We start from the raw sequence: 13,367 nt of genomic DNA, 5'->3' as shown, positions 1-13,367 counted from the left end.
CCAAGTACTTATCTCTCAAATTAATTTAATTGAGTGAAGAGTAAAATGGGTCTTAAAATAATACCTAAAAATCGATAATATTAGGAAAGAAAATTATTATAATTCACATGTCATTATTTTATATTATTAAGAGGATCTTTTAGTTAATTTTTTCAACAATATATTACTTTTCATTTCTTTATTACTTCAATTAACAAAGTTGGATGGTTCGAGTGTATGCTAACACCCTATTAAGTCTTAACACACATTGGTACGGGCTATGATTTGGATGGGGAAATATAAACCCTAAGAATGACTTGCAAACAAAGTACGTCTATAAACAATATAATTTTCCTACAATCATATAAAAAATAAGATAGAACAAGTTTTTTGACCCAGGGCGTTGCCCGGGATCGACGTTGCGTCATGCAAACATATTTTGGACACTTAAAATTTACTATGGTGGTCAAAACCAAGAGTTTGGTGGTAAAAATTAGAAGCCTTAAAATAAGAGATAGAAAGTAAAAAAATAAATAAAATTGATGACTAAAGTTAGAATTATAATTAAGTTTGTATACAAAAAGTTGGACTAAAGTTAAAATATACAAAAGTTAAGTGGTAAAAATAAGTTTGAAGCGTTAAAGTAAGAGAAAGAAAGGAAAAAAAATGATTTGATGATTAAAGTTAAATTCCAAAGTTAATTGAAAAGTAAATTATACTTGTATACAAAAAGTTAGACTAAAGTGATAAAACGTAAAAGTTAAGTGATAAAAATAAGAAACTCTAAAAGTATATTATCGTATAAAAAAACAAAAAAAAAAGAATAAGACAAAATAGCTGATGTCATCCTAAGTCGGTACTACTCACGAGCCGAGCCGTGTACTGTTCATAGCTTGGCTTACTTTCATAAGCCAAACCTTAGCTACAGTAGTTACACTCACATATTCACTGTAGTTACACTCACATATTCACTGTGCAAAGTGGCCATGTGCTTTGTTATGTTATTAATATGGAAAAATTCGAGATAAAAACATGGTTCAAACATATGCTAAATTTTTTTCTCGTATAATAAAACTAGGAAAGCCTCTCCCAATGATAACAATCATGTTGTGTTCAAGTTGATGAGTGCAAGTTAGACCTCTATATCAGGTACCAAGCTAAAACAATACGAGTATTTGTGATACAACTCATTAAAACAAAATAAAACACTCGAAAAGACAACTCTGTAATACAACTAATGAAAATAAAACACAGAGCATAAATTTAAAATTTACGAAGACGTTAGCAGGTGTATGTGGAGGTCAAGGCTCGCCTAAAAACAAAAGAATTTAAGTCTTTTTTCTCAAATTCTGGAAAAATTTGCAACCATTTGGTCACATCTAGGGTTGTCCAGATATATCCGGAACAATTCAGGACATTGTAGAGCTATCTAAAACCTTATAGTAGTATCCAAAATATTGATTTGTTACCATGCTGGTGTATATAGGAGGCAAGTAATGAAAATATTTTTCGGATAAACTAGTAGGTAGAATATTAAGAGACATTAAATCGCTATCGTATCTTTGATTTATTTTCAATATGTGATTGTAGTGTTGGTTATATCTTCTAAATCCTCGCTAATTAATTAATAATATTGGTCGTTTAAAATAAATGGTATCCAGATTAGCCCGAAACTCTTTGTATAATATATTTTTTTTAGAATACCGAAGGGCCGGACCACGGGTATCCGGACTGAATACCGTGGGCCTACCCGATCCCCTCCCCCGCCCGCCCCACCCGGTAAATTCAACTCATTCCGCCATGAAAACCTGACCTGTCACAACGCTCGAGATGAGATTCGAACTTGTGACCCCCGCTCCAACTTCCGGGTTCCTACCGTTGTGCTAGCAAGTGAAGGACTTGTATAATATTATTCAAAGTTTTATAGCATTATTTTATTTTATTATATATATAAAAGATAAATTACATGAATGATACCTCTAAACATGATCCACAATATGAATAATGGCAAGCAACCTCACATTTTCTCTTTTGATATGAAAGTCATTTATTTTATTTTTTTTCTAAATTTGGAAGAGAATGGTACTGCAACTTTTTAAGTAGTGTGACTGTGTGAGGAACATTTTGCTTAAAGCATTTTAAGGAAATAGAAAGCAAACTGCTTCTGAATTTCATTTCGAAAAAGTTCTCTGGCGATTTCAAGTGGAATAGTAACTAAAGAGACTTCTCTATGAAGAAATTCGAAAACCATATATTATCATTACTTCTTTCAAAAAGAGAATCTCGATCAGGGAATATATAAGACGAGTGTCACGTAGTAACAAAGAGAAAATAGACAGTTAAAGTCTGTCTACAGCAAGTATTAAAAGATTGGTTGGAAATTTGATACATAAAGGCTACATAAATATATATCCTAAGTATATTTGGCTCTCAAATAGGGACATCATAGGAAGTCTTTGAAAAATCTAGAGAGCATATATGGTACTGGGGACCATCTGATCAAAACTTGCAAATGTGAATATATCAAAAGTTCAAAGGCATCATACCTAGAATAAACCAATTCATTACAACGGCATATTTTCAAAATAAACTAGTTTCCTCGTTATAAAAGGCCCGTCTGAGACACCCAGTAGGATACAAGTAAGGCAAAGCATGGAATTACACATTGAGCATGCATATGGCAGAGAAGAATAACAGTGCAATTCTCCTTGGGCTGAACATTGAGCACTTGCGTGATATATATTAGTGCTCGCCATGTTCTGCCAAAGGAGAATTGCCCTGCCATTCTATATCTCTCTCGTGTATTATAAGCAGAGCGAAAGTGCTAGTCTGAAAATTTCGGTTTACAGTACATGTGTTTTACATAAAATCATGTATCATGCATGTCAATATCAGATGCTAATATAATAAGAGCCCTCTGTGACAAGTAAGTTATGTTAACCCTGCCCTTGAAAAAGTTTATCATATGATGATGTTTATCTAGTAATTTGGCACCCTGATTAAATTTCAAATCTGAATCTTTAATAGTACATTGTTTCCATGATTTGATATACAGTATCATAATCGTTTCCGTCTTGATATTTCATCTAGTCACATTCTAGCAATAGAACTTAAAAAGAAAAAGATAACACGTTGTGTACTTTCTAACAGAAACATAAACGCTCAATTGCAAGCGGGCTAATACTCCTATTTTATTTACAATCGTGCTAGTCGGTTCATGGATTGTCTTATTTGTTGGGTGTAAACGCAAGTCCTGCATTGAAGAAAGAATAAATTCTAAGCATCTATCACCAATTGGTTTTAGAATGAAGCCGATTGTGTTTCTGCCAATCAAAAAAATAAAACATCAAGATTGTGTTACATGTGTATCATATGCTCTTGACTACAAGTAAAGATCTGGCAATAGTTTCTAATTTCTGTTCTATGTTCTTTTTCCTAGGTTAAGTGCATGGCTCATCACCTATTTCTAGTTTCTTTCTTTTGTCCTGTAAATGAGTATTTTTGACCCTATCATCTCTAAAATATGGTAATTTTATCTATTGCAGACGCATATATACTCAAAAGTCTGCCCACATGGATTTGTGAAGCAAAAGAGAGCATTATAGAGATCAGTCATGACTTAATTCAACAATATTATGTCCAATAACAGCATTTTAGCTACTTAAATAGTTATACAAATTGCTCATATCAACATGACTTGAGCAGAAATATGGTATGGAAGCATTTCAATAAAAAGATCTTGCAGATGAAATTATACCTTTCGTTATATCAAGGTCAGGAGACTTAAAATTCATGTGGAGAGCCAGAATTAACAAAACATTTCTGGGATGGGGGACTGCACTTGCTACACCAATCGTGTGATCAGCAGTTCCACGCGCTTCATTTGGTAGCGTTTTGGACACTTTTAGGTGGTCAAGATATCTATATTACCAACATGTGGGAGGAGTGTCACCATGAGCTGTACGCTTGTACCATATGAGCTAAATTAGCAACCAACATGATTCTTGTTGCAAATTTTATTTTGTGATTATTTCCATTGATATCTTTTCATATTTATGGCATATGTACCAATCTTGCATCAAACGTATATCAGTTGACTATGTGTTTGTGCTGAAATTAAAAAAAAAAAAAAAAGATAACAGAACTAATGCCTTTAATTTTGCCCTCAGACATAGCAACTTTCACATATATTTGTGGCAGCTGACCTTCATCGCCCAATGATGTTCAATAACAACACTAATTTAAACAAACTTTATCCTATTAGGTTCAGGTCTTATTTTAAAAAACTTGCATCAACTTAATTACTATTATCACCAAATGACAAGAATCTACAGACTACCTGCTCATATCCATTCTGTGACTTCTGTCATCAAGTATTTATAAATCTTCAAAAGTGCGACCTTCAGTGTTTTGTGAACAGACCTACTAACGAAGCTCTAGCATCCAACTTGGAAACGAAAAAAATACTAATGAAAAAAAAAAGTTAAACTAAAATCATATTTTGGAGGATAAATTGCAGTGTAACAATATGAGAAAAATGAACCCAAGGACACTCAAAGATATTAGAGAATTCAGGGCTTAGTATTGGAATGTTGGAATGTGTACACCATTTAGTAGATAAAATGGAGTAGAAAGGGATCTATATGTTTAGACAATTCCTTTCCATATATAATTGACTTCTTCGGCTCTTCCTGTTATACCTTTTGTGAATAAAACATGATGTCTAAACAATAGGCCACCATGGTGGTGGTTAGATGGTAAAGGGATGAGGTATTTTCTGTTCAGGTTATTTGCCTCATATGTAAACAGTCTAACCAGGTCATCCCGGTGGCCGTTTCCTAACCTTTTCAGTGTTTACCTGGTAAGGTTTGAAACTAAGACCTCTTGTGAGAACACTAGAACACCTAATGACTAGGCCACGTTGGTTGTGGTTCTTCCTATTGCAGTAGTGATACAATTATTCTGAGGGATGCTAATTTGAAAGTTAGCAAGAATATAATAACTAACGGAAACTTGCATGAAATTAAAATATACTAGGTTGTCGATTAGGCTCATCATCGTAACTCCTTTAAAGAGACAAAGCATCTGTACAATAGGACCATTGGGTCACAGCTTGCAGATGTGCACCAAAATCTCAAAGGCATTATGCCTCGGATAAACCAACTTTTTCAAGGATTGTTCTAGAGGTATATTCGAACGTCCTCGATAAATAGCATACTCAAAGCCCCATTAGAGAATGTGCAAGTGAAACAGAAAATACATCAAGTATAAGGTAGAGAAGAATAACAGTGCAGTTCTCCTCCGGCAGAAAGCATGTGCACTCAGATGAATTTGGAGCACATTCTGCCAAAGGAGAATTGCCCTGCAATTCTCCAACTCTTCCATTGTATGTGCAGTCTGAAAGGTGTCTGTAAGAATCTCCATCCCATTTTGTGTACCACATTTTAGAACTTGAGACAACATGCCTGAAGTTTTATTCATTTAAAATCTTTATAGGATACTGCATGTGCATACACGTCTATGAAAGACATTATATGCGTGAACTAATATCTGAAAGAAACCTATATTGCAATTAACTCATGGGTAGTTTTGTGTATCTGCATCATAAAACAATGCCAGCACAATCCCAACTCCCAAAATCTGATTCTATACCCGTTTGCTGATTAATCCTATGTATCAAACAGAATATAGCTGGTTTCGCAAAATACTACCCAGTAATTAATTATCTCCAAGGTCATAAGCATCATGGCGAAGTTATCATCAATCAAGTACAAAGTCACTGCCTAAAAGTCAAAAGCTCAAAACTAGTACAATGTGGTAGGAATGTCATAAATCAGTAAGGAAAAAAAAAACTCAAAGGCATAAACCAATTGCCGGTACACACCCAACCAATCAACCATGTCTCGATAGCAAGAGTTAATTTGCCCGGTTACTCATTATGGCCAGAATTTTCCTTCATATTGTATAGTATAAGAATTGAATGTCAAGAACGATATCTGAGATGTGATAGTTTATTCTATTTTTAAGAAGCGCACACTTTTTGCAAGATTTTGGTAAAAATTGATATGTCAACGCCAACGAGAAAGATGCTTGCCATGTAAATACCATCTTAAGTTGCTGGTACCATTCATAGTATGGAGGAGATCTATGACGTTGGATATGCCTCTATATAGAATAGCATATCCATTGAATAAGATTCCATGTCTAGCTTGTGTAAAAATAAAGTGTCTTTGATCTTTCTTTCTTTCTTTGACTCAATTACAAACCTTTTGGTTGTCACAATCTTTAAATGATTTATTTACATATATATATGTTGTCATTCTTTATTTTTAATCCAATATATGCTGATTTAGATTTTAGGCATTTTTTGAGAAGAATGGAGCTAGTTACAATTGTTAGCATAACGGATCCATTTGCTGACTTGAGATTCAAACCGGATATCGAGTAGATAGTTATAGGCCGATTTTGCTCCCCGGCCTTCTTCCACTATTTCGATGGTGCCAACAAAAGAGAAAATCCCAAATGGTGAAAAGAAGTTCATACTTTGACCTTAGGCTTTTGTAAAGCTACTTTTTAGTCCCAGTATCAAAATGAATTTACTTTTAGTGGTAGCAGCGACGGGTGGTGATGATGTAAATATTGATGTAAAGGGATAGTTTGATTATTTTAGGGTTAGGATGTATGTTGTAAATAATTTCATTAAACTCTTAAACTTCTTTTTTTTAGAAAAAACTTTTAGAGAATTACCCAATTTGCCTTTAATAAACTAAATTACATTCTAAACTCTTATCTTACTAATTTAAACCTTAAACTACCATCTTTATATCAATTATACCATTTAAAAAAAATTTAATTAAAATACATATATATATATATATATATCTATACTATCTAATAACACAAAAGGCTCTTTTATTAAAATAGAAAATTCTGCCTTTGAGATGTCAAATTTGCCCTTAGACATTTTGACATCTATATGTTCCAAAACTACCCTTACATAACCCTACGTAATCTAACACACGTTCTATTCACGCATTCATTTCTTTGTTTCCCTCTTTTTCTCACCATCAGACGTTGAAGCAGAGACAAACCCACCCACATTGAAGTAAACCCTAAACTACAGCCACCCCTCTCTATCGATTTGCCATCCTATCAATCACCACTGCCGTTCACAAACCACGGTTGCGGCTGCGATTTGGTGGGTTTATGATTATTATGGGTTTCTGTTTGTGAGCCTATTTTATTTCAGTATACAGGACTCCAATCGGTTAGGTCGTGATCATCCATTTTATTTTTCTGATTAGCCGTTGTTCATGTAAGTGGTTATATATTGTTTTGTTAAGAAATCTTTATTTTTAAATCGCCAGATCTATCCTTTTTTTATCTTTCAATCGTCATCATCATCATCATCGCATTCTTTCTTCTTCTTTTGATATTATCTTCTTGATTGTAGGGATCATCAAACAACAACAAGACTTATCCCGAAGATCTTCCCGGTATTTTTGGGGTTTCTTCCTTCTTTTATAATTTTATCTTATAATTCTAGCCGCTTTTTTTTTTTTTTTCTATATATTGATATGTATTTTAATCTCATCTGCTGCTTTTTTTTTTCACATATCTGGTATGCATGTATCACATCGTATGTGCTTATATCAATTGCCATTTCTGTTAGAAATGGGGATTATCATTATATTCTTATTATTATTGGCAGAAACGTTGAAAACATATTTGACGAAATCTTGAGTTAGTAATTGTTTTTTAATAAGGTTTTAGTTGAATATGATGTTATACATACACACCAATTGCATATGATGGTTCAAGTTATTTGCTTTCGATTATAATTATAATTATATTAATGTACATGACCCCTCTGTGGCTGTGTGTCCTGCAATCGTATTTTCAAGCCACCTCGGCAACGACCACCAACCATTATTTATCATCTTTATTGTGTTGGTAAGATTCTTAATTATACTTTTTAAGTGTATGGGAAATTTGTTTAATTAAGGTGTGTTTGAATGTGCTTTTACAATGTGATTTTATGCTTTCAAATATGTGGGATATATATATTGATTTTAGATAGATGATAGTTACGTTATATAATAGTTTGGATCAAAAATGAATATAATGTTAGTCTAACTTCAACTTTAGGTGACTTAACAGTTTCGTCCAAGATGATAGTTAGGTGATTTTATGCTTTTGAAATGTTGATGGAGCTAACTAAGCTTTGATGCTATCATATATATCCATCATGTTTCTTTGGTTTTTTAGTTTCTTTGGTTAGCTGTTTTTAGACTACGATTTGGTTGATGGTCAGGCTTTAAGGCTATTATTCGGGCTTCTACTACGATCATTTTCCTGCCAATCCCACACACCGCTTGACAAGTGGTCTGCGATCCATGAAGATGAGAGGATAGATAGATTATATAAAATGCATGTGATAGATTAGGAACATATCTTCATCAAATGCTATTTTTAAAGATGAGCTTGACTAAATAACTCTACTTTATTATTTGGCTTTTTATAGTGGTCATATTCTATTACTTATTTTGCATTTGACTGATGATATAGGTATTGTTTGGCTTTTAGGGCTATTGTTTAGGTTATTTAGGTTCAAGGGCTGCTTTTGAGGCTGCTGGTAAGGTCACTTCTATCCGGTCACATGTTTGTGTGTTTGACAGGTTCATCCCCAATGCTCCTTTGATTTTGTTTTCCACATGATTGCTATTATTTTGGTAATAATTTTAGTTGGTGAACCCGTGTTATGCATTTGGCATGTTGAATAGAAATATGATTACCACCACCACACTACGATATGCTAATATATGTCATTATACTGCCTTTATTTTATTACTACACCCTTTATATTTTATGATGTTTAAACCCTTACAACTTTTTCATAAGCTTTTGCAACTATGACTTCTTAATGAGGCGGCTAAATACTCTGATGGTAGCTCAACAAAAGATGGACATTATCGGATGCTTAGAGGAAGGCATGTTAAAAACTACAACCATCAAAGGTTTACTTTAATTCACCATTAGTCTAATTTTGTTCAAACATGTTTATACTCGAATACTTGGAGACCCTTCATTTTTCTTTAAATAGGTATTTTTCCCTGAAAAAGATTATAACTATCTTTATTTTATTTTATTCTGTTTCAGGAAAAAATACATGAATTTGTACACGCTAGAAACCTGTTTACAAATTTTGATCAAAAGCCTCCGCTTTAGTAATCAAAATCAACAATATAAGCAACAAGGAAATAATTCTTTTCCTATTGGGAACAATGATTTCAAATTCTGTCATGCCTCAAAATGGGAACAAAAGTATAATGGTTCCCATTAGGATGCACAAGGGTTCATTGCACTGAGGTTAAGCAACGCAGCTGATATATCATGATCTTCGACTAAGACTTCTACTTTTGATCCTGAGTATTTGATCCATAAATATACAGATTGAAGACTTTCAAGATCAGGTGAAAGTTAAAGATAGATCACACATGGATTACAATTTATCAGAGAAATATAGCTTAGTTTTGCTCTTTGGTGTTAGACATTGAATTTTGATATATTCATAAATGGGTAATGCATACCAAATTGATCTTTGATATAATGAGTTTTTTATGTTATGGTTTATTTTTAACTTTTGGGCATTTAAGACCAATAGTTTTATAAGAAAAGCGAAACATACATATATACAATACTTTTGATGTCATGTCGCGCATTACATTGTCGCCGCTGCATCGTGCGGGTATTCATCTAGTATATATATATATATATAGGGGTGGTTATTTGTAGTACATGTACTTTTTATAGTACATGTGTAACTTAACTTACACACTTCTTCTTCCTTCCAACTCTGACCACAACCATGATCATCTCCGACCACCACCATGATACTCCGGCGACGGCGACCATCTTTGGCGAAACTTACACATGTGTAGGTTAACTTTCCGGCGAGAATCAGGTTCGTTTTCGGGTGTTTACGGTATGGGCCAGAGGCCCTTATCCGTTCCAAACTTAACTGTCAAGGGACGCATATGGGAATCGTATGGATTTGATAGGCGGCGATCCAAGAGATGGTGGCGGTGTGCTACGGTACGGGCTCCGCCCTTGCTGCCGGCGCCGTCGCTGGGTGGTCGGAGATGATGGTGGCTGGTGGTGGTTGTCTCGCGAAGGAAAAAACCTAGAAATTTTAAACGCTAAAATGATAAATAAAAAAAAAAAAAAAGTTGTACTTACACATGTGTAAGTCTAGCCGGAGATGGTCGCCGGAGGATTATGGTGGTGGTCGGAGATGATCATGGTAGTGGTGGTGGTGGTCGGATATGGAAGGAAGAAGAAAGAAGAAGTGTGTAAGTTAAGTTACACATGTACTATAAAAAGTACATGTACTACAAATAACTTTTCTCTCTCTCTCTCTCTCTCTATATATATATATAGTAACACTCCGGTGAGAACACTCTTAAAATAAGAACGGTTAGAACACCTTGAAAACATCATTTTGATGCATTAAAAGTCCATAAAACTAACATAGTGCAAAACTAATTATCTTTATTTAAGTGTTTAACAACACATTCATCCGTCAAAATCGAAATAATCATGTTTTTTGTTTTGTGCATCCATCTTGGATGCATAATCATCAAAATGATGTATCCAACAAAAAACGTGATTTTTTCGATTTTGATGAATCAATGTGTTGTTAAACACTTAAATAATGATAATTAGTTATGCACTATGTCAGTTTTATAGACTTTTAATGCATCAAAATGATATTTTTAAGGTATTCTCACCGTTCTTATTTTAAAACCGTTCTTATTTGATTGTCCCATATATATATCTATATATATATATATAATATGGGTAACACTCCGGTGACCTTGCTGCCGACGCCGGCGCCGTCGCTGGGTGGTCGGAGATGATGGTGGCTGGTGGTGGTTGTCTCGCGAAGGAAAAAACCTAGAAATTTTAAACGCTAAAATGATTAAAAAAATAAAAAGTTGTACTTACACATGTGTAAGTCTCACCGGAGGATTATGGTGGTGGTCGGAGATGATCATGGTAGTGGTGGTGGTGGTCAGAGATGGAAGGAAGAAGAAAGAAGAAGTGTGTAAGTTAAATTACACATGTACTATAAAAAGTACATGTACTACAAATAACTTTCCTCTATATATATATATATATATATATAAACATTCATCCGTCAAAATCGAAATAATCATGTTTTTTGTTTTGTGCATACATCTTGGATGCATAATCATCAAAATGATGCATCCAACAAAAAACGTGATTTTTTCGATTTTGATGAATCAATGTGTTGTTAAACACTTAAATAATGATATTTAGTTATGCACTATGTCAGTTTTATAGACTTTTAATGCATCAAAATGATATTTTTAAGGTATTCTCACCGTTCTTATTTTAAAACTGTTCTTATTTGATTGTCCCTAGGGTAACACTCCGGTGATAACACTTTTAAAATAAGAACGATGAGAACACTTAAAAACATTATTTTGATGCATTAAAAGTCCATAAAACTACATAGTGCTTAACTAATTATCATTATTTAAGTGTTTAACAACACATTTATCCGTCAAAATCGAAAAAATCACGTTTTTTGTTGGATGCATCATTTTGATCACATTGATCCGTCAAAATCGAAAAAATCACGTTTTTGTTTTGTGCATCCATCTTGGATGCATATTCATCAAAATGATGCATCCAACAAAAAACGTGATTTTTTCGATTTTGACGGATAAATGTGTTGTGAAACACTTAAATAATGATAATTAGTTATGTACTTTGTCAGTTTTATGGACTTTTAATGCATCAAAATATAGTTTTTAAGTGTTTTCATTTGTTCTCATTTTAATTTGGTTCTCATTTGATAGTCACCTATATATATATATATATATATATATCACATTTTAATTACAGAGTCTGAATATAAACAGAACAAGCCTGATAGCCGATAGGGGAAGGGGATCCCGTTAAAGGATCTTTTGATTCTGAATTAATCTGAAGTTACTTACTATAATGGGCTTTAACCAAAAAGCAAATAGGCCCAATGGGTTTGTGCATCTGTGGGCTGTGGCTGAATTAAGTTATTAACTTATTATACTACTCGGTAATTACTAAGTACCGACTAATGAGACTACGATGAACCAATATTTCGTGGCTAGTATGCTAGTTGAATAAAATCAAGTGTCATGTTCTATATCTATGGTATTAAATTGAAAGAAACATAGATATGATATATAATCCCACTTGATGCAAGTTATAAATGCAGCATGTGAAAAATATGATACAACTGCAACCTAGCTTGATACCATAAAATCTAAGGAAGTATTTGACAGGATGAAATCGTAGCGAATAGAAACACAATAAAGAATGTAATCAATGGGAAAGAGAATGAATATTCAAAAAGAGAATATATTCAGATGTTTGGTAAGAATAAAGAATAAACATTAGATAAAAAAACAAAATTAATTATATATATATATAATATACATAAATTTAATTACTTTATACTTTGATAATTATACATAATTAAGACATAAAATCCATCAACACACAAAAAAAAGTATTTCCATTCTCTCCAAGTTAGAAAATGGAAAGAATAAAAACCATTTCCACTTCTCTCATTCTCATTTTATTTTCTAGTGCAACCAGTTACTAAAGAAAAGTATTTTTCATTCTCTTTCTTCCTTTTTTCATTCAACTCTACCAAATACCCCGTTAAGGCTTTTGCGTCGTAGAAGTAAACGAAGACATTGTCAAGCCTATCTTTGAATAAGGATGATATGACTCTATCTCCGGTTTGGTGTACAATCAAAAACTGATGCATCTTTACCACATATATATATATATATATATATATATATATATAGGGTAGAGATCCAGAGAGAAGGTTCTTAAGGAGAGAAGGGAGAGAAGGTTCGTTTTTTATTTTTTTTAGCTTGTTTTTTTTTACTTTTCTTATTCTTTTCTTAATTAATTCAATCCATAAAAAATAAATAAAAATAAAAAATTTCTAACCCGAGTTAGTGAGTTATACATGTAGGGGTACGGTACGGGTTTCGCCCTTAAGGATATTAATAAGGGGTAGCTGGTAGGAGTGATAGGTCATAGGGGGTGATCGGTGATGGGGTGATCTGCCTAACGGGCTTCGCCCTTAGCTATGCCTATAGCTTACACGCTATGCCCTTTGAAAAAAACAAATTTTTTTAAACTTTTTTAAAATTTTTATATGGAATAAGTTAATTAAAGAGAGAATGAAAAATGTGAAAAAAAAGAATAAAAGTCAAGAAAACAAGTTAAAAAAAAAATAAAAAATGAACATTCTCTCCTTAAGGTACTTTCTCATTTGATCTCTATCTTTTTTATATATA

General features: G+C 33.2%; 1 protein-coding gene across 2 annotated transcripts; it reads left to right on the top strand.

The window, feature by feature from the left end:
* Positions 1-6,999: 6,999 nt before the first annotated feature.
* LOC122592708 lies at positions 7,000-9,586 on the top strand. 2 transcript variants are annotated; one of them, XM_043765000.1, is made up of 5 exons: positions 7,000-7,294; positions 7,433-7,475; positions 8,566-8,657; positions 8,931-8,996; positions 9,139-9,586. In XM_043765000.1, coding segments are annotated over exons 1-5 (387 nt in total). In that variant the 5' UTR covers positions 7,000-7,292; the 3' UTR covers positions 9,323-9,586. The 2 variants fall into 2 exon arrangements, 1 of the variants encoding a protein (XP_043620935.1); XR_006322744.1 differs by lacking the exon at positions 8,566-8,657.
* Positions 9,587-13,367: the final 3,781 nt, after the last annotated feature.

Source organism: Erigeron canadensis, chromosome 3 (assembly GCF_010389155.1).
Source record: "Erigeron canadensis isolate Cc75 chromosome 3, C_canadensis_v1, whole genome shotgun sequence".
NCBI classification, from domain to species: Eukaryota; Viridiplantae; Streptophyta; class Magnoliopsida; order Asterales; family Asteraceae; genus Erigeron; species Erigeron canadensis.
The sequence above is the reverse complement of the archived record's forward strand: the minus strand, read 5'-3'. Positions and strand labels throughout refer to the sequence as shown.

Excerpts from the sequence above, each read along its gene's own strand:
- LOC122592708 (XM_043765000.1), top strand. Across the intron at positions 8,658-8,930 it reads CATGTTTGTGTGTTTGACAG|CTCAACAAAAGATGGACATT; the intron begins GTTCATCCCCAA and ends CTCTGATGGTAG. Across the intron at positions 8,997-9,138 it reads AAAAACTACAACCATCAAAG|GAAAAAATACATGAATTTGT; the intron begins GTTTACTTTAAT and ends ATTCTGTTTCAG.